Raw genomic sequence first — 27,797 nt, forward strand, 5'->3', positions numbered from 1 at the left:
GTGATATCTTTAGTGTGGCTTCTGTGCCTGCTGTTGCTGATGTTAACACTATTTTTTTTAAATGTGGAGACTCCTGGTTGGGTCTCCATCTGCTGGGTTGGCTGTAGTGGAAGGGGTGTCAGTGGCCCGTTATAATAGTTCTATTCTGGTAAAATTGATGCCTCTTTGGTGTTGTCTGGTCCTAATTTTTGGAAATGTGGAGACTCCTGATTGGGTCTCCTTCATGTGTGTTGCCTGTAGCAGTAGGGCTTCCAGACCGGCAGGCCTGCACTTATCTTCAGTCAACTACCTGTGTTACTATCCTCAAATTTTTCTAGTAATAGTAGTCTACAAAGCTGATTTTTCTGCCATCTGAGTGTGGCTGAGCAGAAAAGCAGCTTGAGCTGCTGCGTGTGGTATCAGGGCTTCCAGCACAGCAGGCCTACACCGATCCCTCACCCACCTCGTCTTAATTTGAAGTTACGGTAAATTCAAAGCTGTAAATGCTGGCCCAGACCCTGATACCTCATGCTTGGCCCATGGCTGATTACTGCTGTACCATTATAAAATTTGTACTGTGGTCAATTGATGCCATTTTTCCTGGTGTCTGCCCCTAATTTGAGCTGTTTTGGCAGCTTTTGGGCCCCTTTGAAGGTGTTGTGTATGCGTTTGTTTTTGGTTTGCTCATCTCTAGTGGTCAAACTCGCTTTTGTAGATCAGAAAAAGAGAAGAAAAGGCAATGAAAAGAAAAAAAACAACAGTAAACCAGAAAGGTAAGAAAATAAGATAAATTTATTCCCACTATAACCTAGCAGCAGTGATTTGGTGCAGATCGGAAGTGGCAGACAGGAGCAGCATTAGATCATTTTGTTAATACTTAGAGGTAGATATTGAAGTTGATTTGCTAAGACTGACAATAAATATCGTATGGTTTAAATTCTTTCAAGATTACAACACACAAGAATTTCAGTTCAGGGCACGAGCCAAAGGCAAAATATCTAGGAAAGAAAAATGATACAACTGGATGTTACCAGTGCGACAATGTATATGGTCACACAGATGTGACTGGAGGAATGCTAACGCTCCGATTCCATTTTTATCATACATTTCCAGGAAGAATAACCACAGAATGCAAGCCATATCGGAATCTTGATTTATGATAGAAGCTATATTATTCTTATTGATTAGAAATACACATTCTGAGGAGGTTTTCCCTGTAAAAGATTTTCAACCACTCGGCTTGCTCTAGGTGAAAATAATAAACTCCCCCTCCCCGGCTCTAGAGATGCCTCAGTCTAGACCAAGCCAATGGGGATGAAAACTTATACCTGGAACCCCTTCTCCCCCTTTAAATGTGTATTCTCATGATTAAAAATAGTATACCTACCCCCTACTGAAAATGATGAACTATATTAAATGACACATCACCATTCTGTGACTCCTTGGAGTATTCCTACAGTTTACAGTAGGGGCTGCATTACGTTAAAGAGCCAGCTCTCCTGGTTTGCATTCTTCATTAACTGACAAGAACTTCTGTCCACCAGTGATATGAAATTCCTTCTTCCCTTTCTAAGAAGAAAGGTCTTCAGCAGCTGACGTGTGTACTATGCTGTTCCTCTGCAGCTGGTGAGTACCCTCTGTTTTTAAAACAGCAGAAACACTAAATGCCAATCAATTAAAGGGAATCTGTCAGCAGATTTTTTCTCTCTAATATGAGAGCCGCAGGAGGTAGGGGCAGAGAGCCTGATTCCAGTGATGTGTCACTTACTGGGCTGCTTGGTGCTGTTTTGATAGAATCTCTGTTTTATCCCTTGTAGTATGTAGCAGTGCTCAGAGTGCTGAGCTGTCTATAATCCCACTGCCAATTAGCGGTGGGGGCGGGGATACACAGATTAGCTTGCTGGTCAGCACATCAGACCTAGTCAGGCAGTGATAATCTCCTGCTGATAAAACACTGTATTGAAACTACAACACACAGCATAGTAAGTGACACATCACTGGAATCAGAGTATCCTGCACTATATTTTGCTGCTCTCAGATTAAATAGCAAAAACCTGCTGATTCCCTTTAAGTGATTAACCAAGGAGAAGGAACCTCCTTCTGAAGTGATTTGTGACAGATGGCTTTTCCAGGAAGAGATGAGCAGTGGTGCTGGTCATGTTTTGCCGCTCATCTCTGTATAACCATCACGTTCTAGAATTTGTTTCTAGAAATATTATTTACAGAACTATTAGCAGAATGTGTCCATTACAAATATTTAATTCTTAAAGTGCCATAAAAATGCACTTATCTTCTAATAAGAGTCACTTCTACTTAGTCTTCTTAGAAGGGATACACAGATTTGTAATAACTGACTCATCCTATGGTGTTTTCTTTACAAAAACAGGAATTTGGTGCAGACTGCAGTTATAGTTCTGCAGTACTGTGCCTCCATCAAACACCTGGGATGTGCTCATGTCCATCCATTTATAGTCTTTTCCGGGAAAGAAAACTTCTCTCTGAATCTTGCCTTTCTCAGTGATGGGAGCGATTAGCATCTGTGAACAGAGATTCAAAGACACAATAAATCTTGTTAGCTTATTCGGTATGAAATGTGCACTGGGATACCTTACCACACCCCACCCTTACATGATAAACCAAAAAGAAAAATGGTGCTACAATATATCTCACAAATATATCAACTTTATTAAATATAAAATATAACGGATTTTGCTAAAAAAAAAAACAGAGTAGGTCAATGGAGGGCTAACAACGAACCTACTAATGCTTTATCAGTACATAATTAATATGCTCACATACAGTATTCACCCCACTTGGCATTTTTCCTTAAACCACTCGAGTGTTGCTTTAGCAGTATGCTTTGACTCATTGAACCTCCATCCAAGTCTCAAATCACTGATGGACGGATTTAGGTTTTGCTCAAAAATATCCCTGTACTTCGCACCATCCATCTTCCCCTCAACTCAGACCTTTTTCCCTGTCCCTGCTGCCGAAAAACATCCTCGCAGCATGATGCCGACACCACCATGTTTCACTGTGGGAATGGTGTTCTTGGGGTGATAAGCTGTGTTGGTTTTGTGCCAGACAAAGCGTTTACCTTGGTGGCCAAAAAGTTAAATTTTGGTCTCATCTGACCACAGCACTTTCCTCCATACATTTGGGGAGTCCCCCACAGCTCTTTTGGCAAACTCAAAATGAGCCTTATAATTTTTGTGTGTAAGTAAAGGCTTTTTTTCTCTTCCATAAAAGCCACCTCTATGTAGTGTATGGCTTATTGTAGTCATATGGATAAATATGCTTGGGAACTCTGCAACTCCTTCAGGGTTACCTTTGGTCTCCGTGATGCCCCTCTGATTAATGCACTCCTTGCCTGGGCAGAGAGTTTTGGTGGACTATGGAGGTAATTGCTTGCAACAGAAATTTTTAGGGGCTTCATAGCAAAAGGGGAGGAATACATATGCATATGCCAATTTTTAGTTATTTGATCCCATAAATTAAATGTATGCCTATATTTTTCTCACTTCACTTCACCAATTTAGACTATTCAGTGCTGATGGATTACACACAAATTGGATTACAAAAATATTTAACAGGTTGTAATGTAACAAAATAGGTAACAAGCCAATGGGGATGAATACTTTTGCAAGCCACTGTATCTATTGCAGTACATGTTTAAAATTTACGTCAGGGAGAAGAGTATAGGAGGCAAACTTCCATAGTAATATTGTGGAGCCCTGTTAGGGGCGTGTCCTGAGTGAAACGCGTGTTGGAGCGTAGGGCTACACACTTAACAGGGCTCCACCATATTACTATGGAAGTTTGCCTTCTAAACTCTTCTATCTGATGTAAATTGTAACTATGCACTGCAATAGATAAGTGGGCATACTAGCTATATACTGTTTATAGCCTTGGAAGGTTTGTTTTTAGCCCTTCATTTTTAGCCCTCCATTTTTAGCCCTACCGTTTTAAAAAAAATCTGTTATATTTTATATTTAAGAAAGTTGATATATTTGTGAGATATTTAGTAGCTCCATTTTTCTTTTTGATTTATCTCATGATACTTAGGTGCATCTTCAGCCAGTTCCTTTTTGGTTAGAGGAATATTGGTTGACCCATCCTTACATGCTGCAGTTACAAGATGTAGGAACCGTACAGATCTTAGAGGAAAATATATTCACTGCAGTTTGGGAAAATAACCATCCCATTGCCTAAGAAATCTGTCTGTAGTCTGTGAATGGGCTGCAGATTACAGACTGTCATTAATGTGACATTTTGATTAATTAAAACTGTTCTCCAGGATAAAACAGGCAAAGAAATGTGTTACCTCAGAAAGTAGCAGCTGTGAGCCCATGCTGTATTGTCTGTATACTCACTTATCATAAGTGACTTATACAGTAAGGCTACGTGCCCATGATGCAGAAATGCTCCAGATTTTTCCTGAGCGTTTCTGCATCTCCCTGGCAGAAAAAAACGCATGCGGGTTTTACATGCGTTTTTCTGCCAGGTAGAAGCGTTTGTGAAGCGTTTTTAACATGCGATTTCGCATGCGTTTTTTGTCAAGCGCTTTTAGCATCACTTGGAAAAGAACTTGACAAGTTGGTAACACAATATAAATCCATGCAACCGGCATGGCTTTATGTTATGTGACCAAGTTACGATGCTGCAAATGCAGCATCAATAGTAAAAAAAAGAATAAAAATATTAAAAAATAAAAAAAAGCATTATACTCACCTTCCGATGTCCCCCGGTCTCCTGTACGGTGTCTTCGGCGGCTCGCGGTACTCTAAAAAGGACCTTCCATGACGTCATTTAGTCAGGTCACGCGACCGCTGACGTCAGCGGTTGTGTGACCATCACATGACTAAATGACGTCACGGAAGGTCCTTTTACACCACCGCGACCCGGCGAAGACACCGTACAGGAGACCGGGGAACATCGGAAGGTGACTATAATGTTTTTTTTTTTATTTCAATTCTTTTTTAACTACAGGTACTATGGTACCCAGGTCTGGAGGAGAGTCTCCTCTTCTCCAGGCCGGGGTACCATCCGCACATTGAATCGCATAACATCTGTATGTATACATGTATACATGCGGATATTATACGATTCAATGCAAGTCAATGGTGGTGATTTTGCAGCGATTCCACACAATTAATGGTTGTGCTGCAGATTTTTCTGCAATGATAATCCGCAACAGAAATTTCTGCAGCATGTGCACAGCACATGCAGATTATCATTGGGGAACATGGCAGATAACTTAACATGCGTTTTTAATGCGTTTTCGTGACGGAAATACAGCCGCAGAAATGCATTAAATCCACATCGTGGGCACGCGGCCTACGTCCTCACCCTTGCCCAGAAGATGTGATGTGATCAGACCATGTTCCTGCATGGTCAGACACAGCCATTACACAGTACACAGCAGGGGCACATTTATAAGATTATCTCAGCACAGGAACATTTTTAACACATCCAATTGTGGAACTTTTTTTTCCAAGATCTATTAATTAAAATTTACTTTGTTCTTAGGACAACACCTTTAACTTAACCCCATTACGACCTTGGACATATAGGTATGTCCAAGGTCGCCTCCCCCTGTTTGGTCTGGGCTATGTTGATGAGCCCGTGTTTTTTCTGGCACATGACAGCTGATCTGATGAGCTGTCATGTGCCCCTAACAGCTGCAGGTGGAATCGCGATCCACCCTCGGCTGTTAACATGTTAAATGCAGCTGTCAAACTCCAACAGCGGCATTTAACATGGCCACGGCGGAAGCTCGTCATAAGACCCGCCCATCGGCACGCCCGTCAAATGATCGCGAGTTGCTGATGGGTTGGCATAACAACTCGGGGTCTGCAGGAGACCCCTGTGGTTGCCATAGCCAATCTGCTATGAGCACCGCCCAGCGATGAGCGTTCATAGCAAATGAGCACTTTTGTTACACATACAGTTGTGCTCAAAAGTTTACATGCCCCAGCAGAATTTTTCCTTTCTTCGCCGTGTTTCAGAGAATATGAATGATAAATGGCTTGGTTGGGTGAAGCCACTTATTGTCAAACTACTGTGTTTTCTCTTTTTAAATCTTAATGTCAACCAAAAACATCCAAATGACCCTGATCAAAAGTTCACATACCCTGGTGATTTTGGCCTGATAACATGCACAGAATTTGACACAAATAGCTTTGAATGGCTACTAAAGGTAACATCCTCACCTGTGACCTGTTTGCTTGTAATAAGTGTGTGTGCATAAAAGCTGAGTGAGTTTCTGGGATCCAGACAGGCTCTTGCATCTTTCATCCAGCGACTAACTTTTCTGGATTGTGAATCATGGGGAAAGGAAAAGAATTGTCGACAGATCTACAGGAAAAGGTAGTTGAATTGTGTAACACAGGAAAGGGATACAAAAAATATCCAAGGAATTGATATTGCCAGTAAGCAGCATTCAAACTGTGATTAACAAATGGAAAATCAGGGACTCTGTAAAAACTAAACCACGGTCAGGTAGACCAATAAAAATTTCGGCCACAACTGCCAGGAATATTGTTCGAGATGCAAAGAAAAATCCACAAATAACATCAGTTGAAATTAAGGACTCTCTGAAAACTAGCGGTGTGGTTGTTTCAAGATGCACAATAAGGAGGCACTTGAAGAAAAATAGGCTGCATGTTCGAGTCGCCAGAAGAAAGCCATTACTGCGCAAATGCCACAAAGTATCTTGCCTACAATATGCCAAACAGCACAGAGACAAGCCTCAAAACTTCTGGAACAAGGTCATTTGGAGTCATGAGACCAAAATTGAACTTTTTGGCCACAACCATAAATGTTACATTTGGATAGAGGTCAACAAGGCCTATGATGAAAGAAACACCATTCCTACAGTAAAGCATGGAGGTGGATCGCTGATGTTTTGGGGATGTGTGAACTACAAAGGCACAGTTAACTTGGTAAAAGTTGAAGGAAAGATGAATGCAGCACATTATCAGCAAATACTGGAGGCAAATGTGCACTCATCAGCCCGGAAGCTGCTCATGGGACGTACTTGGACGTTCCAACATGACAACGATCCAAAACACAAGGCCACATTGACCTGTCATTGGCTAAAGCAGAACAAAGTGGATGTTCTGGAGTGGCCATCTCAGTCTCCTGACCTCAATATCATTGAGTCACTCTGGGGAGATCTCAAGCGCACAGTTCATGCTAGACAGCCCAGGAATTTACAGAACTGGAGGCTTTTTGCCAAGAAGAATTGGCAGCTTTACCATCTGAGAAAATAAAGAAACTCATCCACAACTACCACAAAAGACTTCAAGCTGTCATTGATGTTAGAGGGGGTAGTACACGGTATTAAGAACTGGGATATGTGACCTTTTGATCAGGGTCATTTGGATGTTTTTGGCTGTCATTGAGATTTAAAAAGAGAAAACACAGTAGTTTGACAATAAATGGCTTCACCCAAACAATATCCATGAGTGGAGAAAAAGTTTTTTGTTATCATTCATATTCTCTGAAACAAGGCCAAGGAAGGAAAAATTCTGCCGGGGCATGTAAACTTTTGAGCACAACTGTAGAAGGGCTGAAGCCCAGGCAATCAGGTTGTAACACAGGCGTTCAGAAGATTGCAGCTTCAAGTCTCTTAAAGAGTCTATTGAAGCATGAGTAAAGTGAAAAAAAATGTTATTAAAATTTTTAAAAAATATAAAAGTTCAAATCACCCCCCTTTGGCCCTATTCAAAATAAAACAATTAAACAAAAATCAAAAATACTCATATTTGGTGTCGCCGTGTTCAGAATCGCCCGATCTATCAGTATATAAAAAGAGTTAATTCGATCGGTAAATGACGCAACGAGAAAAAAAATCCAAACTCCAGAATTATTTTTTTGCTTCCTGCAACATTGCAATAAAATGCAATAACAGGCGATCAAAACATCGTATCTACACCAAAATGGTATCTAGAAAAATAAGCCCTCACTCAACCTCAGATCCCAAAAAATGGAGACACTGCTGGTCTTGGAAAATGGAGCCATTTTTTTTTATTTTTTACAAACTTTGGATTTTTTTTCACCACTTAAATAAAAAAGAACCTATACATGTTTGGTGTGACTCATAATGTGTGACTCATAATGACCGGGAGAATCACAATGGTTGGTCAGTTTTAGCATTTAGTGGACATAAAAATTAAAACAACCATAAAACGATTGTGGAATTGCACTTTTTTTGCAATTTCACTGCACTTGGATTTTTTTCCGGCTTTTCCAGTACAGGATATGGTAAAAGCAATGGTGTCGTTCAAAATTATAGCTCTATAACTCGCCCCACAAAAATCAAACCCTCACATGGCCATATTGATGGAAAAATAAAAAAGTTATGGTTCTGGGAAGAAGAGGAGCAAAAAACGGAAATGCAAAAACGGAAAAACCCAAGGGGTTAAAGGGAATCTGTCACCAGGTTTTTGCTATGTAATCTGAGGATAGCATGATATAGGGGGTTTAAACACAGATTTCAACTATGTATCACTTATCAAACTTTGTGCTGTTGTTTACTTACAGTGAAGGTTTTATCACTGGGACTTTATCATTGCTATGGCAAGCTGGCTGCATGAGCACATAGAGAGTATGATGCGGGCGGGGTTAGCTTTCTCAGCTCTGCTGCATTGCTAAATCTAAGAACTCTGATTGTGTCACAATTGCTGCACCCAATAAACTAAGTGAAACACCATTGGATTCAGGGTCTCTTTTCCTACAACATGCTGCTCTCAGATGAGGTAGCAAAAACTTCCTAACAGATTTTATGCATTTATTTATAATGGGTGTGGTTAAAACAATCGAGTAACGTAATTATGGGGGTGTCCATGTACTTTTGCCCCTACAATGCACATTTTTAATGTCTTATTAACCAATTTACAGCCTGTGGCGTATTAGTACGCACTAGGCTGTCACCCCCTGTTCAGCGGGGTCCGGCGCTGAGCCCACACTGAACGGGGCACATGTCAGCTGATTATTACAGCTGACATGTGCCCGCAACAGCTGCGGGTAGAATCGCGATCCACCCGCGGCTGTTAACATGTTAAATGCCGCTGTACATCTCTGACAGCGGCATTTAAAATCTCCGTGCCGGAAGCGCGTCACTTACCCCGTCCATCGGTGCCCCGTCACGTGATCGAGGGTCACGGATGGGTGGGCATGACAGCCCTGGGTCTGCAGCAGACCCCAGTGGTTGTCATGTGCTGATCGCTATGAGCGCCAACTAGTGATCTGCTCATCACCTCTATGTAGCAGAGGCGATCAGCATACGCCTGGTCTCGCTGATAGCAGAGAGAGCAGGTGAAGCTGATGAAAGTGTTCACCAGCCGGCGCCTGTGCAAAAAATAAATAATTTAAAAAAAGAAATGGCGTGGGTTCTCCTCTATTTTTGATAAAGAGCTCCCAACTGTCAACTTTATATTAGCTGGTTATCAAAAATAGAGGTGTCCCATGCCATATTTTTTAATTATTTAAATAAATAGCTTTAAAAAAAATGGTGTTGGGTCGCCCCATTTTTAACAACCAGCTAATCTAAAGCAGACAGCTGGGGGCTGGTATTCTCAGACTGAGAAGGGGCCATGGATATTGGTCTTCCCCAGCCTAAAAATAGCAGCCCGCAGCCGCTCCAGAAAAGCGCATCTATTAGATGCACCAATTCTGGCACTTTGCCTGGCTCTTCCCACTTGCCCTGGTGAGGTGGCAAGTGGGCTAATATTTGTGGGGTTGATGTTAGCTTTGTAATATCAACTGACATCAAGCTCACAGGTTAGTAATGGAGATGAGTTTATAAGACGCCCCCATTACTAACCCCAATGTCAAATTTAATAAAAACACACACACACAGAAAAAAGTCCTTTATTTGAAATAAAAACACAGACTCCTTTATTTGAAAGAAACACCATCTTTCACCTCTTTATTACTGTAAAATTAAAAATAATAAAATACCATATTCCTCAACTGTCTGGCAATAATCCATATGTCCCACGACGTGCTCCAAACTCTGCTACACCTGGGTTGCATGGCTGAGCGATGGCATTACTTTTGAAAACCAGCCAATATAAAGCTGACAGCTGGGGGCTGCAGCCTGCAGATGTCAGCTTTACTTGAGCTGGTTAGCACAAATAGAGTGGACCGCACGTCATTTTTTTATTTTTTACACAGTGCACCTCGGCCAATCACAGCCATGCCAATACTTGTCATAGCTGTGATTGAGCTGGAAGTGCCCACATCGCCAAAACTTGTTGATTGACTGTGCTACAGCCTTTCAGCATACTTAATTCGGGCTGCTGAACCCAAAAAGTAACACAGACTTCCTGGAGAAGTCCGTGTTCGGGGCCCCTGCTCATACACTAGGTGTTCGGTACGGCCCTCGAACTTTACCGTTTGGGTTCGCCCATCCCTATTGTCAACTAGACTTTTTTTTTAGTATACAGAGAAATTCTGCAGAACAAAATGCCCCCCTTGGTATTTTTTTTTAACAATGAGAGGGAATCGGTGACATACAGTGGGTACGGAAAGTATTCACACCCCTTTAAATTTTTCACTCTTTGTTTCATTGCAGCCATTAGGTAAATTCTAAAAAGTTCATTTTTTTCTCATTAAAGTATACTCTGCACCCCATCTTGACTGAAAAAAAACAGAAATCTAGAAATTTTTGCAAATTTTGCAAAAGAAAAACTAAAATATCACATGGTCATAAGTATCCTGACCCTTTGCTCAGACATTCATATTTAAGTCACATTCTGTCCATTTCCTTGTGATCCTCCTTGAGATGGTTCTACTCCTTCATTGGAGTCCAGCTGTGTTTAATTAAACTGATAGGACTTGATTTGGAAAGGCACACACCAGTCTATATAAGACCTCACAGCTCACAGTGCATGTCAGACCAAATGAGAATCATGAGCTCAAAGGAACTGCCCAAGGAGCTCGGAGACAGAATTGTGGCACGACACAGATCTGGCCAAGGTTACAAAAGAATTTCTGCATTACTCAAGGTTCCTAAGAGCACAGTGGCCTCCATAATCCTTAAATGGAAGAAGTTTGGGACCACCAAAAGTCTTCCTAGACCTGTCCGTCCAGCCACACTGAGCAATCGTGGGAGAAGAGCCTTAGTGAGAGAGGTAAAGAAAAACCCCAAGATCACTGTGGCTGAGCTCCAGAGATGCAGTAGAGAGATGGGAGAAAGTTCCACAAAGTCAACTATCACTGCAGCCCTCCACCAGTCGGGCGTTTATGGCAGAGTGGCCTGACTGAAGCCTCTCCTCAGTGCAAGACATATGAAAGTCCGCTTAGAGTTTGCTCAAAAACACATGAAGGACTCCCAGACTATGAGAAATAAGATTCTTTGGTCTGATGAGACGAAGATAGAACTTTTGGTGATAATTCTAAGCGGTATGTGTGGAGAAAACCAGGCACTGCTCATCACCTGCCCAATACAATCCCAACAGTGAAACATGGTGGTGGCAGCATGATGCAATGGGGGTGTTTTTCAGCTGCAGGGACAGGACGACTGGTTGCAATTGAAGGAAACATGAATGCGGCCAAGTACAGAGATATCCTGGATGAAACCTCTTCCAGAGTGCTCTGGACCTCAGACTTGGCCGAAGGTTCACCTTCCAACAAGACAATGACCCTAAGCACACACCTAAAATAACAAAGGACTGGCTTCAGAACAACTTTGTGACCATTCTTGATGGGCCCAGACAGAGCCCTGACCTAAACCCAATTGAGCATCTCTGGAGAGACCTGAAAATGGCTGTCCACCAACGTTCACAATCCAACCTGACAGAACTGGAGAGGATCTGCAAGGAAAAATGGCAGATGATCCCCAAATCCAGGTGTGAAAAACTTGTTGCATCATTCCCAAGAAGACTCATGGCTGTACTAGCTCAAAAGGGGGCTTCTACTCAATACTGAGCAAAGGGTCTGAATACTTATGACCACGTGATATTTCAGTTTTTCTTTTTTAATAAATTTGCAAAAATTTCTACATTTCTGTTTTTTTCAGTCAAGATGGGGTGCAGAGTGTACTTTAATGAGAAAAAAAAAACTTTTTAGAATTTACCAAATGGTTGCAATGAAACAAAGAGTGAAAAATTGAAAGGGGTCTGAATACTTTTCGTACCCACTGTATGAATCTTCTATATACAAATATGGGGTGAACAGAGATTAACATGGAAAAGCAATAACAGGTGCAAAAAAACTGTAGTACAAAAGGAATGTTTTAGAATTAATGAGACCGTGCCTTGTACAATCTCTTCTAAATATATTCTGTGTTTCCAGAGATTCTTCTTTTGTAATGGAAAGGATGATTAATTGGCTTGAACTTCAGATAAGTGTTTGCACTTCTTGCCTTATACTTTGGTCTCTGTAATGTATTTATGTGAATGTGTTAAATATTTGGCACATTGAATAAAATCAACATCAAAGAGTCAGATACTAATATGATCCATGAAGCTGTTTGAAGGGGATCATTGTTTAACAGGACTGTTTTTTACCAATAAACTTTGGAATGTTAACAACCAAAAAATGATGGGCAAAATTTCAAATACTGCCCTGATGCCACATCCAGCAGCCTCCATTTCTAAACCTATTATAGCCATAAGTGGAAACACATGGAAATGGTAAATTCTTTTAACTTATGACTTGGATAATATTTTTGGGTAATGTTCCTTATTGTGTGATTCATGTACTGTCACAGTCATGTGAAACACCTTAGGGAAAATCTATTAATCCTGTCTTGTTTTACACAGCGTAAACTTGACTTAGATGAAGAAATGGTATAAAATTCTTTAACATGGTCCATGCGGTCTAATAAATTCAGTACGTCTTTAGTGCATCTTTGTCTAGTCTAAGCTTTCTCCGCTACAAGCTTATTCAGACATCCGTGTACATCAGTCTGAGATCGGACCGCTAATCCATTGACTGGCCACTGGTCTCCGGACCCAGGTGTGACAGCTTCATGTATTAATATAAGGCTGGTCCACTGGGGTTGGAAGAGCCGCGGCCAGTCCATGCATTAGCGCTCCAATCTGGGACCGATTTGCACAGATGTCTGAATGAGCCTTTATTCGTTGGCTTTGTTTGGTCCCATAATTTTGGTGCATTTCCGGTCATGCTTATTTTTGGTAAACCACATCCCTTTTCATCTAGGCCACATGTCTTATTGGACAAATTGTCTAGACATAACACCTACCCATATTTTATGGAGACCTACTATGTGTCCATATACTTCCTGTAGCGTCGGCGTCCCTGCCTCCTGCTAGGCAGGGACGCTGTTCCCCTCACCTCTCTGCTCCGTGCCCGGCGGCTTCCTCCCGCTCTGCCTGCAGCACCCGCTCTCCCCCGGTCACCGTGCTTAGGGCGCGCGCGCGCGCGCTCCCCCTCTCTTAAAGGGGCCGCCCTCGTCGCCCTAAGGAGCTCCCCGGCCAATGGCCGGAGGATCCCTCCATATATAAGGCACCTCCTGTTATGATCTGCTACAGAGACTAAGGAAAGACAGGAGAACTGTCCCTACAATAGAACTAAACTAGATCCCTACGATGTAACGGGGAACCTGATCCTGCGATCAGACCCGCTAAAGTCCTCGGCTGGTCTGTACGAAGACCTATAGATGTGAGGGAGGAATCCCTACAAGAACTAGGGACTGGGAAAAGTTGGACACCTCCTAGCAGAAATCGTAGCAGTCAAAGACAAACACACAACAAAAAGTAAAGAGGTCAGAAGACCTAGCAAAACTAACAGAGAACGGCAACAGAGCACCAAGCTAGCTCAACAGTAGTAAATACAAATGAAGTCCAGCAATGCCAGGAGGGCGGAGCCGGATTAAATAGGCAAAACTGGTCATGTGACCAGCAAACTAAAAAAAACCTAACAGGAGAGTTGTAACAGTACCCCCTCTTCTAAGAGGATCCTCCGGATCCCCTAGGCCCAGGCTTACCAGGAAACCTCCTGTGAAATGCTCGGACAAGTCTGGAAGCAGAAACATCATCCGCCCTCACCCATGAGTTATCCTCAGGTCCGAAACCCTTCCAAGCGACGAGATACTGCAAACTCCCTCTATACCGTCTAGAATTTAGGATGCGGGAAATTTCATATTCCCCGTCCTCCACCACCGAAGGAACAGTGGCAGAGGCGTCACCATCCGACACATCAGCTTTTTTCAACAGAGAAACATGAAACACAGGATTAATCCTCCAGGACGTAGGAACCTCCAGCCTAACAGCAGATTGGTTAACTATCTGAAGCACCTTAAAGGGCCCTACGAACTTGGGACCCAATTTTTTAGAAGGAATCCTCAATCGCAGATTCTTAGAGGACAACCAAACCATGTCACCAACAGCAAACAAAACCTCTTGCCGTTTCCTATCAAAGTACCTCTTAGATTTTTTGTTAGCCTCCTGAAGATTACCACGCACATCCGTCCAAACTCTCTCCAAATCACCGGAAAAACTCTCCTCCTCAGGCACAGCCGAAACCAATTTGGAGAATGACCCAAAAGACGGATGTCTCCCAGAACAACAAAAAAAAGGCGAACACCCAGCAGAAGAGGATGTATGGTTGTTAAGAGCAAATTCAGCAAGTGGCAGAAACTCAGACCACCCCTCTTGATTGTCTGCCACAAAACAACGCAAGAACTGCTCAACATCCTGGTTCTTCCTTTCTGTCTGGCCATTAGACTCAGGATGATATCCGGATGAAAACGACAAATGGACTCCCAACCTGTCACAAAAGGCACGCCAAAAACGAGCCACGAACTGAGGTCCCCTATCAGAAACAATGTCAGTAGGAACACCATGTAGTCTGACAATCTCCTTGACAAAGGCCTTAGCGAGTGTCTTAGCGCAAGGCAGTTTGATAAAGGGAACCAAGTGACACATCTTGCTAAAACGGTCCACAACCACCCAGATGACCGTGAAACCTTCAGAGGGAGGAAGGTCAGTAATAAAGTCCATAGCCAGATGTGTCCAAGGTGCACTAGGAACCTCCAGAGGGCAAAGCAACCCCGCAGCAGGAGCATGCGAAGACTTGAATCTAGCACACACAGTACATTGGCGCACCCACTTAACGACTTCCTTCTGCCATCCAGGCCACCAAAAACTGCGACCCACAAGTCTCTTGGTCTCAGAAATTCCTGGATGACCTGCCAACCGAGACTCATGACACTCAACAAACAAATCTCTCCTAAAGGTCCTAGGCACAAACAACCTCCCATGGGGAGTGTTAGATGGGGCATTCTCCTGTGCTTTAAGAATCTCATCCTCCAAAACGGAGTCCAAAGCAGCAATCACAACACCTTCTTGTAAAATGGTCTCCTCTTCCTCCTCAACACCGACCATGGGAGAAAAGCTGCGAGACAAAGCATCCGCTTTAACATTCTTGGTACCCGGGATGTAAGTAACGGAAAAATTAAACCGCGAGAAAAAAAGTGCCCACCTAGCCTGACGGGCATTCAAGCGCTTGGCAGCATCAAGATAGATCAGATTTTTATGATCAGTGAAAACCTGAATGGGAAAATCAGCACCTTCCAAGAGGTGACGCCAGTGTTCAAATGCGAGTTTAATCGCCAGCAATTCCCGATTACCAATATCGTAATTAAGTTCAGTCTCAGAAAATTTTTTTGAAAAAAAAGGCACAGGGATGTACTCCATCCTTGTTTTCCTGAGACAACACCGCACCAACCCCCACCGAAGAAGCGTCAACCTCAACCAAAATCGGCTTAGTCACATCAGGCTGCATAAGGATGGGAGCAGAGGTGAACCTCTCCTTTAAAAACACAAAAGTTTCAATGGCCTCAGAAGTCCACTGAACCGCATTAGCACCTTTCCTGGTGAGATCGGTCAGCGGTTTGACAATAATAGAAACATTTTTTATGAATTTTCTGTAATAATTGGCGAAACCCAAAAACCTCTGTATCGATTTCAAACCAATAGGCCTAGGCCATTCCTGTACAGCCTGAACCTTCACTGGGTACATCTCAAAACCTTCACTGGAGATAATGTAGCCCAAAAAACTAATTCTCTGTACAGCGAACTCACATTTCTCCAGCTTAGCAAAAAGCGAATTGTCCATTAATAACTGTAATACCTCACGTACGCTCCGCCAATGAGACTCCAGATCAGGCGAATAAATCAAAATGTCATCCAAATACACAACCACATTTTTGCCGATTAAAGATCTAAGGATATCATTAATAAGATTCTGAAAAAATGCTGGAGCATTGGTGAGACCAAAAGGCATAACCAGATTCTCAAAATGACCCACAGGAGTGTTAAAAGCAGTCTTCCATTCATCACCCTCCTTCAAGCGCAACAAATTGTATGCCCCCCGGAGATCAATTTTAGAGAACCACTTGGCCCCCACTAACTGGTTAAATAAATCAGGAATCAATGGCAGTGGGTAAGGATTGCGTACAGTAATTTTATTAATCTCACGAAAGTCCAGACAAGGACGTAAACCGCCATCTTTTTTTTTTACAAAAAAAAATCCAACAGCCACAGGAGACTTGGAAGGCCTAATGTGACCAGCGGCCAAGCTTGTCTGTATGTATTCCTCCAAAGCCTTTCTCTCAGGAATAGTAAGATTAAATAAACGACTCTTAGGAAGAGTCGCTCCAGGGACAAATTCAATGGTACAATCATAGTCTCTATGGGGAGGCAAAACCTGCGACTCCTCCTCAGAAAAAACTCTCCAAAAATCCTGAATAGGTACAGGCAATTCCCCTCTATCCACAGCAGCAATGCGCCCGTTACAACACTTGTCATAACACTTAGGGCTCCAGGACTTAATTTCATTGGTAGAGCAATCCAGTACAGGATTGTGCAATTTTAACCAGGGTAACCCCAATATTACTGGAGAAGGCAAATTATCCAATACCACCAAATCCAAATTCTCTTGATGAATACCATTAATAGTGAGGGGAAATTCACAGACCTTGTGAGTAACACTCTTCAAGGGAGAGCCATCGACAGAAACCACAGCAATAGGGGATGACAAAGTTTTAGGTTCTAATCTAAGTTTTTCCAAGAATCCCCCATCAATCACATTCAGAGTAGATCCACAATCCACAAATACCCAAAATTCAATTAATTCATCCTGAGCAGCAGTAGTGGCAGATAGGAATACTCCCTTAGAATTTAAACAGGCAATACGGGCATGACTGACCATATTTTTTTTTTCTTTCTTCATACGAATCACACAGCTCTTAATCAAATGACCAGAATTTCCGCAATAGAAACACAAGCCTTCAGAAAGTCGGCGGTCGTTTTCCTGAGAGCGGGGTGTCATCGCCCCAATTTCCATCGGCTCACCATTGTCAGCACTGAACCTCTCAGGAGTCGAAGCTGACATAGCAGAGGATTTGCTCTCATTAACCCTTACACGCAGTCTCCTGTCCACCCGTATAGCTAATTGCATTGCCTCCTGCAAGTTTCCAGGTGTGGGATAAGCAATCAGTAAATCCTTAACCCTTTCACCTAGCCCTGCAAGAAACAAGCTTTTCAAAGCTGAATCGTTCCACCCCACCTGGGCAGACCACCGACGGAAGTGAGAACAATATTTTTCCACATTACCTGATCCCTGCCTCAAACGTCTTAATTCAAACTCAGCAGATGAGACACGATCAGGATCATCGTATAATAAACCCAAAGCAGAAAAAAAACTATCCACTGATCTAAAGCACGGATCACTAGGTTGGAGAGAGAAGGCCCATCCCTGAGGATCTTTGCGCAAAAGTGACATTATGAACCCTATGCGCTGTGATTCATCACCAGAGGATCCGGGTCTCAAACGAAAATATAATAGACAAGCATTTTTAAAAGAAAAAAAATCTTGTTGTTCGCCAAAAAATAGATCAGGCAGACGTACCTTTGGTTCCACAAAATGCGCTCCAGAACAGCTACTCACGTGTTGTTGGAGCTTGGCCAACTCCAGAGAGAGTCACTGCAAGCGTTGATCCAAATCTTGCACCGAGACCATGATGGAAAACTGGAGGTCTTTCCTTAGAGAAAATTTTTTATTTTTTTTTTTATGGCTGGACTTACTGTTATGATCTGCTACAGAGACTAAGGAAAGACAGGAGAACTGTCCCTACAATAGAACTAAACTAGATCCCTACGATGTAACGGGGAACCTGATCCTGCGATCAGACCCGCTAAAGTCCTCGGCTAGTCTGGACGAAGACCTATAGATGTGAGGGAGGAATCCCTACAAGAACTAGGGACTGGGAAAAGTTGGACACCTCCTAGCAGAAATCGTAGCAGTCAAAGACAAACACACAACAAAAAGTAAAGAGGTCAGAAGACCTAGCAAAACTAACAGAGAACGGCAACAGAGCACCAAGCTAGCTCAACAGTAGTAAATACAAATGAAGTCCAGCAATGCCAGGAGGGCGGAGCCGGATTAAATAGGCAAAACTGGTCATGTGACCAGCAAGCTAAAAAAAAACTAACAGGAGAGTTGTAACACCTCCTCCAAAATGGAGGGGCCCGAGCAATGTTGTTGCACTGTTCACTACTCTGCTTCAGCCCTCAGGTCCCGTTGCCAGTTACCTGCCAGTTACCTGCCAGTCTCCTGCCAGTTTGCTGCCTGATTCCTGCCTGTCATCCGCTTTCCTGCTTGCTAGCCTGAGGTCTGACGGTCTGCCTTCCGACACCTGTCAGTCTGTCTATGGACCAGCTTGCCCGCTCACCTGGGAGCGCTCACCTGCTACCTGCCTGATAGCCTACCTGGAGGCTCCGCCGTCACGTGCTGTGACCACCTGCCAGTCCAGAGACTCTTGCCCGCTCACCTGGGAGCGCTCATCTGCTACCTGCCTGTTAGCCTACCTGGAGGCTCCGCCGTCACATGCTGTGACCACCTGCTTATCCTGAGACTCTCGCCTGCTCACCTGGGAGCACTCATCTGCCATCTGCCTGCTAGCCTACCTGGAGGCTCAGCCGTCACAGGTCGTACCTGCCCGTTTACCCAGAGACTGCCCCGGTCACTTGCCGTGACCTCCTGCCCGTTTACCCAGAGACTGCCCCGGTCACTTGCCGTGACCTCCTGCCCGTTTACCCAGAGACTGTCCCGGTCACTTGCTGTGACCTCCTGCCCGTTTACCCAGAGACTGTCCCGGTCACTTGCTGTGACCTCCTGCCCGTTTACCCAGAGACTGTTCCGGTCACTTGCCGTGACCTCCTGCCCGTTTGCCCAGAGACTGTCCCGGTCACCTGCTGTGACCGCCTGCCTGTCTTCCCTGGTCACCACCCGCTTCCTTACAAGGACTGCCCCTTGTATAAGTTGCTCAGAGGTTCCGCCTCCCAGACCCGTTACAGTTTGCTCGGGCCATGGAACCCGGTGGCACCCAAGCTCCCTCGCTCTCGGACCTTTGTCATGAACTGTCCCGACAGAGGTCCCAACAGGAGTCCATCCTGGGTCACCTGCGGAAGGTCAATACTCGCCTGGACACTTTGACTGCTCCGCTGCCCACCAATACCATAGTATCCTGCTCTGGAATCCGGCTTTCTGCACCTCCTCGCTTCGGAGGCGACTCCGCTCAAGCTCGGGGCTTCATTAACCAGTGCACCCTGCACTTTGAACACCAGTCCCACCAGTTTAATTCCGACTGGGCCAAAGTAGCCTTCATCATGTCCCATCTCACGGGAGAGGCACTGGCTTGGCTAAATCCTCTATGGGAAAGAGGAGACCCTTTGGTGTCCGACCTGCCAGCCTTTCTCACGGCTTTCCGGAAGGTCTTCGACGAACCCGGACGGAAGACCTTATCCGCCTCATCTCTGCTACGCCTCCGTCAAGGGAGTCTCACCGTGGGCCAATATGCCATACGGTTCCGTACCCTAACTTCGGAGCTGGCCTGGGATAACGACGCCCTGGTGTCCGTCTTCTGGGAGGGTCTGTCCGGCCGTATTAAAGATGAACTCGCCGGTCGGGACATTCCTACCACTCTCGACGATTTGATTACACTTGCCACCCGGATTGACATCAGGTTCCAGGAGCACGCTAGGGAGGTCACCCGTGAGAGGAGGATTCCACGTCTAGTCCCTACCTTCCAGAGACCCGTCACTCCCCCTGTTACTCCCCAGGCACACTCACCTGAGCCTATGCAGGTCGACCAGACCAAGATGGTCAAGACCCGTCAAGACTTACGTCGTGCCGAGGGGAGCTGTTTCTACTGTGGCAGTAAGGAGCACTGGATCCGTTCCTGCCCTGAGAGGTCGGGAAACGCCTGTGTCTAGGATCGCTCAGAGAGGTCGCCCTAGACAAAAGTAAACCCTCTCCATCCCTGATGCTGTCTGTTTCTATCCTCTGCGGAGAGAACCGCTATTTTGAACTGGCTCAACTTGACTCTGGAGCTGCTGGAAATCTCATCTCTCAATCCCTGGTAGAAAAATACCACATTCCCACCAAACCTCTGGCTGTACCTATATCTGTCGCCGCCGTGGATGGGGGCCTCTTACCACATCCCATCCAACTCATCACCGAATCTCTGACTCTACAGGTGGGAATGCTGCATTCCGAGAGCATCTCCTTTCATGTTCTGCCTGGACTCTCTCACGCACTATTGCTTGGCCTGCCTTGGCTCCAGAGGCATGCACCCGTGCTTGACTGGCAGACCGGAGAGGTCCTTCGCTGGGGACAGGACTGCCATAAGACTTGTCTAGTTCCCGTTCATCCTGCCCGTCCTTCTCCTACCCCAGCCAATCTGCCCGGTCTTCCGGTTCCCTATTGGTCTTATGCGGATGTCTTCGATAAAAAAGAGGCAGAGACTTTACCTCCTCATAGACCATACGACTGCCCAATCGACCTGATGCCCGGCTCTACTCCTCCCCGTGGGTGAATCTACCCTTTGTCCGCTGCTGAAACCCGGTCCATGTCTGAATATATTGAGGAGAACCTGGCCCGGGGATTTATCCGGAAATCTACCTCCCCGGCGGGAGCAGGCTTCTTCTTTGTCAAAAAGAAGGACGGCTCACTCTGTCCATGTATAGACTATAGAGGCCTAAACCTGATTACTGTGAAGAATAAATACCCCCTTCCGCTTATTCCTGAATTATTTGACCATCTGAGGGGGGCTAGAATCTTCACCAAACTGGATCTCCGTGGGGCATATAACCTGGTCCGTATCCGTCAGGGGGATGAGTGGAAGACGGCATTCAATACCCGGGACGGCCACTATGAGTACCTTGTGATGCCCTTCGGTCTCTGTAACGCTCCTGCCGTCTTTCAAGAGTTGGTCAATGACATCTTCCGTGATCTTCTCTACTCCTGCGTGGTGGTGTACCTGGACGATATCTTGGTCTTCTCTCCGGATCTTCCTACTCACCGGAGGGACGTTCGTCAGGTCCTGCTCAGGCTCAGGCAGAACCACCTCTACGCTAAATATGAGAAGTGCATCTTTGAACAGACCTCTCTTCCATTTCTGGGCTACATAATCTCTCAGACTGGTCTACAAATGGATCCTGAGAAACTGTCTGCCATCCAGAAGTGGCCCCGACCAGAGGGGTTGAAGGCTATTCAGCGGTTCCTGGGCTTCGCCAACTATTACCGCCTGTTCATACCGCACTTCTCTTCCCGGACCGCCCCTATCTCTGCTCTCACCCGTAAAGGTACGAACCCCAGAGAATGGCCGCCCGAAGCAGAGGAGGCATTTCTTTCCTTAAAACAGGCCTTCCTCTCCGCCTCGGTGCTGCATCGTCCGGACGGCAACAAACAATTCTTCCTAGAAGTTGACGCATCCTCCTCCGGAGCTGGGGCGGTACTTACCCAAAAATCTTCTTCCGGAGGAAAGGTAACCTGCGGCTTTTTCTCCAAACTTTTCTCCTCTTCTGAGCGCAATTATTCTATAGGAGACCGAGAATTGTTGGCCATTAAGATGGCACTGGAGGAGTGGCGTTACCTGCTCGAGGGGGCTCTCCACCCGGTAATAATTTACACTGACCACAAGAACTTGGCATATCTCCATAGCGCCCAGAGACTTAACCCGCGCCAAGCCCGGTGGTCTTTGTTTTTTGCCCGCTTTGATTTCATTCTTCATTTTCGTCCGGCTGACAAAAACATCAAAGCTGACGCCCTGTCCCGATCCTTTCTGGTGTCTGATCTTGAGGAGGAGCCTAAACACATCATCGATCCTGCCAGAGTAATGCAGGTAGCCCCCGTGGGCCTAAATCGTCTCCCTCCCGGTAAGACGTTCGTAACGGAGTCCGATCGGGAGAAGATTCTACACTGGGGTCACTCGTCTAAGCTAGCTGGGCACGCCGGTCAGAAAAAGACCCTCCAGCTTATTACCCGGCACTACTGGTGGCCTACCCTGCACAAGGATGTAATTGACTTTGTTTCTGCCTGTGTGTCCTGCGCCCGCAACAAAGTTCCGAGACACCTGCCTGCCGGCCGCCTTCTTCCTCTGCCTGTGCCTGCTGCCCCGTGGCAACATATAGCTATGGACTTCATAACAGATCTCCCCGTCTCTGCCGGGTGTACGGTCATTTGGGTGGTCGCTGACCGCTTTTCCAAAATGGCTCATTTTATTCCCCTGCCAGGCCTCCCGTCTGCTCCCGAGCTAGCTAAGGACTTTATCCGCCACATCTTCCGTCTCCATGGTCTGCCTCTCCACATCGTGTCGGATCGTGGGGTTCAGTTCACCTCACGCTTCTGGAGAGCCACATGTAAACTGCTCGACATCACCCTGGACTTCTCCTCCGCTTACCACCCACAGTCCAATGGTCAAGTGGAGCGGATCAATCAGAATTTGACCAGTTACCTCCGGCACTTCGTTAATGCCCACCATTCAGACTGGGTGGATCTCCTACCATGGGCCGAGTTCTCTTACAACAATCACGAGAGCGAATCTTCTTCTAAATCCCCGTTTTTTGTAGTCTTCGGTCAGCATCCTCGGATTCCTTTTCCTGTCTCCACCTCTGTGGACAACCCGACCGCGGAATCTCTCGTTAGCAAATTTTCCTCCACTTGGGAGAGCACCCGATCCGCACTCCTTCAGTCATCCGAGCGGATGAAGAGACACGCCGACAAAAAACGCCTGGATTCCCCACAATTTCGTCCCGGAGATAAAGTCTGGCTCTCATCCAAATATGTCCGGCTCAAGATTTCTTCCTATAAGTTAGGGCCTCGGTTCATCGGCCCACTGGAGGTTATCAAACAGATCAACCCGGTGGCCTATAAATTGAAACTCCCGGCCAACTTACGGATCCCTAACTCCTTCCATGTATCTCTTCTCAAACCCGTGGTACTTAACTCCTTTTCCAAGTCTACAGGTACGCCTCCTGCTCCGGTTTCTGCTGAAGACGAGTTTGAGGTAGAGAACATTCTGGCCACCAAAAGGGTAAGAGGAAAGACCTTTTTTCTAGTGGATTGGAAGGGGTTTGGTCCTGAGGAGAGAACATGGGAGCCCCGGGAGAACATCCATGCCCCTCTCATCCTTGCTAAATTTCTGTCTGGCCTAAAAAAGGGGGGGCCTAAAGGGGGGGGTACTGTAGCGTCGGCGTCCCTGCCTCCTGCTAGGCAGGGACGCTGTTCCCCTCACCTCTCTGCTCCGTGCCCGGCGGCTTCCTCCCGCTCTGCCTGCAGCGCCCGCTCTCCCCCGGTCACTGTGCTTAGGGCGCGCGCGCGCTCCCCCTCTCTTAAAGGGGCCGCGCGCGTCGCCCTAAGGAGTCCCCGGCCAATGGCCGGAGGATCCCTCCATATATAAGGCACCTCCTCCAAAATGGAGGGGCCCGACCAATGTTGTTGCACTGTTCACTACTCTGCTTCAGCCCTCAGGTCCCGTTGCCAGTTACCTGCCAGTTACCTGCCAGTCTCCTGCCAGTTTGCTGCCTGATTCCTGCCTGTCATCCGCTTTCCTGCTTGCTAGCCTGAGGTCCGACGGTCTGCCTTCCGACACCTGTCAGTCTGTCTATGGACCAGCTTGCCTGCTCACCTGGGAACGCTCACCTGCTACCTGCCTGATAGCCTACCTGGAGGCTCCGCCGTCACGTGCTGTGACCACCTGCCAGTCCAAAGACTCTTGCCCGCTCACCTGGGAGCGCTCACCTGCTACCTGCCTGATAGCCTACCTGGAGGCTCCGCCGTCACGTGCTGTGACCACCTGCCAGTCCAGAGACTCTTGCCCGCTCACCTGGGAGCGCTCACCTGCTACCTGCCTGATAGCCTACCTGGAGGCTCCGCCGTCACATGCTGTGACCACCTGCTTATCCTGAGACTCTCGCCTGCTCACCTGGGAGCACTCATCTGCCATCTGCCTGCTAGCCTACCTGGAGGCTCAGCGGTCACAGGTCGTACCTGTCCGTTTACCCAGAGACTGCCCCGGTCACTTGCCGTGACCTCCTGCCCGTTTACCCAGAGACTGCCCCGGTCACTTGCCGTGACCTCCTGCCCGTTTACCCAGAGACTGTCCCGGTCACTTGCTGTGACCTCCTGCCCGTTTACCCAGAGACTGTCCCGGTCACTTGCTGTGACCTCCTGCCCGTTTACCCAGAGACTGTCCCGGTCACTTGCCGTGACCTCCTGCCCGTTTGCCCAGAGACTGTCCCGGTCACCTGCTGTGACCGCCTGCCTGTCTTCCCTGGTCGCCACCCGCTTCCTTACAAGGACTGCCCCTTGTATAAGTTGCTCAGAGGTTCCGCCTCCCAGACCCGTTACACTTCCGATTTGTATACATAGACAGAGGCACAAGCCATCCTTTATTGGCAGATCTGTGAAGCACCATGTGGTGGCACCATGTGGGTCTCTACAGCTCTTTGCAACAGAGTCTTTTTATGCCTATGCACAGCCTTCAGATAATACACTTGTGTAAATGAGGCCTTTATAGAATTTTTTTTAGTACAATTACGGTATTTGCAAGAGCACCTTTTTAACATAATCTTGAGCAGATTTCTGTGTATACAATAGTATAGTGTTTTTTAAAATGGTGGTCTATGGGCGACATATTCAAGTGTATGGCATACAAGGCAACTACAGTTATTCAACCTGCACTATCAGAAAGTGCTTTGCAGGGCACCATTCTCGGGATCGCTGGGGGCACCAGCTCTCAGACCTCCAGAAATTAATAAGTTATTCTCTACCCTATGGATAAAGGATAATTTTCAATCTTCAGAAAACCCCTTTAAGAACAGTTAATATTAATACTGGTTTATTTGCCATCACCTCATCTCCAATCAGAAACTCATTGTCTACTGTGAAGGCCACTGGGTCATCCGGGCTGAGCCACCAGACAGGTCTAAAGATGGGGATCCCTGTGTTCAGCCAGTCTTCTGCATATTGTAGTAAGAGTGGAGAAACCAAATCTTGATGCTTTTGTATGTATCGTCTTGTTAGGTTCAGTACCTGAAAATAACCAAATGATTGATCAAGAGTTTCAGTGATTAAACCACAAAATGCAACATGAAAGAGAAAAAACTACTAAGACCAGATAGCACTCACTCATCCAGGAGTGCAGCACCTCTGTCTGCTGAGCAGGGCGCTGCGGAGTGTTTTTTGGAGCAGTTGGTTGGTGTCTTTGGACTGGACACCACCAATCTGCTAAACCTTAGGAAGGGACCAAATAACACAATAGTAAACCTAATAGGGAAACTGATAGATTCATGCTGCCTGAAACACAGGGCATGATATCTAAACTGCAGCCAAGAAAAACATGCAGGGAGCAATGGAGCGGATGTATTGGACTGGTGGGAAGATTTACCAAGTAAAATATACCTCTTATTATTTTATGGCATTACCCATACTGGCCCATTTTTTTAAATATTTTCAATATGATTGGACTGATATTTACACCCAAAAGGAGGTTTAGCCAAGAGTATTTGGGTTCTGACCATTGTTGGATGGTGTATGACTGTATGATGTTTTAAAGCATAGGCTCACCTTTGGTAACCTAAATTAGTAGATTAGGAAATTGCTATCGTCATCACTTTCTGTATGAGGAAAAGTAATTTTGGTATAAAAAAAGAGCAACAACAGTTAATTTAGGTGATGAGTCAAGGGCAGAAATACCATAAGATTAGACCGTGATGCTGCATGAGAGTCCTGTAAGAACCATCACTTAAAAGTGTGTTTCATAGATGGCTACAAAACCCTGAGATAATCAGTAGTATCATTTATCTTTATAAGAGTTGGAGCTTCATTTTCACATGCAATGACCTAAATAGCCGTAAATGTTTGTAAAGATGTATGCAGTGTGTGTACGCAATGCGAGTATGTAATGTTTGTAAATGTGTATGCAATGTGTGTATATATGTATGTAATGTTTGCAAATGTGTATGTAATGTGTGTATGCAATGTTTGTAAATGTGTATGTAATGTGTATATGTACTGTGTGTAAATGTGTATGCAATGTGTGTACGTAATGTGTGTAAATATGTATGCAATGTGTGTATGTAATGTGTGTAAATATGTATGCAATGTGTGTATGTACTGTGTGTAAATGTGTATGCAATGTGTGTATGTAATGTGTGTACATGTGTATGCAATGTGTGTATGTACTGTGTGTACATGTGTATGTAATGTGTGTACATGTGTATGCAATGTGTGTATGTAATGTGTGTACATGTGTATGCAATGTGTGTATGTACTGTGTGTACATGTGTATGCAACGTTTGTAAATGTGTATGCAATGAGCTCCTGAATAAAACAAAAAAAGGTCTAGAATGAGACTCTTACGGAAATAAAAAATGTGTTTATCAACATGAGGTGTACAGGGTTTTGCACATGACCTTTAATAGTTTGCCCTTGCTCGCTGTAGCTGCCCTCACACCACTCTTAGCATAATACAAGTGCTATTTATGACACCAATATGCTGTAAATGCAGAAATCAGAGGAGCAGTCTTTTACAGAATATAATCCCAATAATCCCTAGATAGATTACCCAGTTATCACAGCAAATCCATGGAGGAGTATTAAACGACATAACAGGTAGAAATGTGACAATTTGCAGCCACCGGATAAAAAGTTCTTCATCTGTTATGAATTCATCAGCTAGTGTCCCACCTGGAATAAAGGTGAAGAAATTACAGTTATTGTACTCTGCATACATAGTATCCAGGAAATGCTTATATTGCTAATGGATACATAAATGAAAATATAAAACTGCGTAAACTGTTTAGTGCAAATAACTGGCATCAACTATTAGCCAGAAGTTTTGTGTTTCCAATATAATTCCTATCCACAACTCCAGACCTCTACTAGTTTTTTTTTTACATTTTATTTGATATTTTTACTTGCTTGTCAAAGGGAAACATTAAAAACCTAACAGATCAATATGAAAAATTAAACATCCAAAATGAATAGCCCAAAGTGATGTGAACGGGTCTTGAAGCAAATAAATATTACTAGTGCACTACAGTTAGTGAATTAGTAGACTTAAAGTGCACGATAATCTCTCAGTGTAAACAGGCTGTCAATTACATGATGGAGAAGCAAAATGCAAAACTCATGTTCTCGCCAGCTCATCATCCTGTGTAAACAGGGCCTGTGCTGCGGAGAACAATGGCAGCCTATGCACACTGAGCGACATATTACAGATTGTTCAGTGCATATCGTTTACTTTGGTCCACCTGGGTATTACAGGTTTACCGATAGGCGGTCATATCGTGCCACCAGTCTGCCCGTGTAGACGGGCCATAAGGTTTAGTAGACTGACAGGACTATCATACTGCCTGAGCCAAGAAAGGCAGCCTTCACTCTGATAATAGCAGAAGGGAAGCTGTAGTTGGCCAAGTTATCTATGGCTGGTTGGTGATAGAGCAACATTACACACTCGATTGGCTGACGTTGTGAGCAAAGGGTGGTGATCTGGC

At 45.2% G+C, this 27,797-nt stretch overlaps 1 protein-coding gene across 1 annotated transcript in view; it reads right to left on the minus strand.

Annotated features, from left to right (window-relative positions):
• Positions 1-795: 795 nt before the first annotated feature.
• The window catches only part of LOC141174501 (SITS-binding protein-like), a 112,914-nt gene continuing 85,912 nt past the window's right edge, over positions 796-27,797 (minus strand). The window contains exons 8-10 of the mRNA XM_073659430.1: positions 26,867-26,988; positions 25,153-25,332; positions 796-2,516 (exon numbers count right to left, since the gene is read on the minus strand). Of these exons, the coding sequence (XP_073515531.1) occupies positions 2,340-2,516; positions 25,153-25,332; positions 26,867-26,988 (479 nt within the window). The 3' untranslated portion in view covers positions 796-2,339. The remainder of the gene's footprint in view (positions 2,517-25,152; positions 25,333-26,866; positions 26,989-27,797) is intronic.

Source organism: Phyllobates terribilis, unplaced genomic scaffold (assembly GCF_046119375.1).
Source record: "Phyllobates terribilis strain yellow unplaced genomic scaffold, ASM4611937v1 Scaffold_13__5_contigs__length_258822181, whole genome shotgun sequence".
NCBI classification, from domain to species: Eukaryota; Metazoa; Chordata; class Amphibia; order Anura; family Dendrobatidae; genus Phyllobates; species Phyllobates terribilis.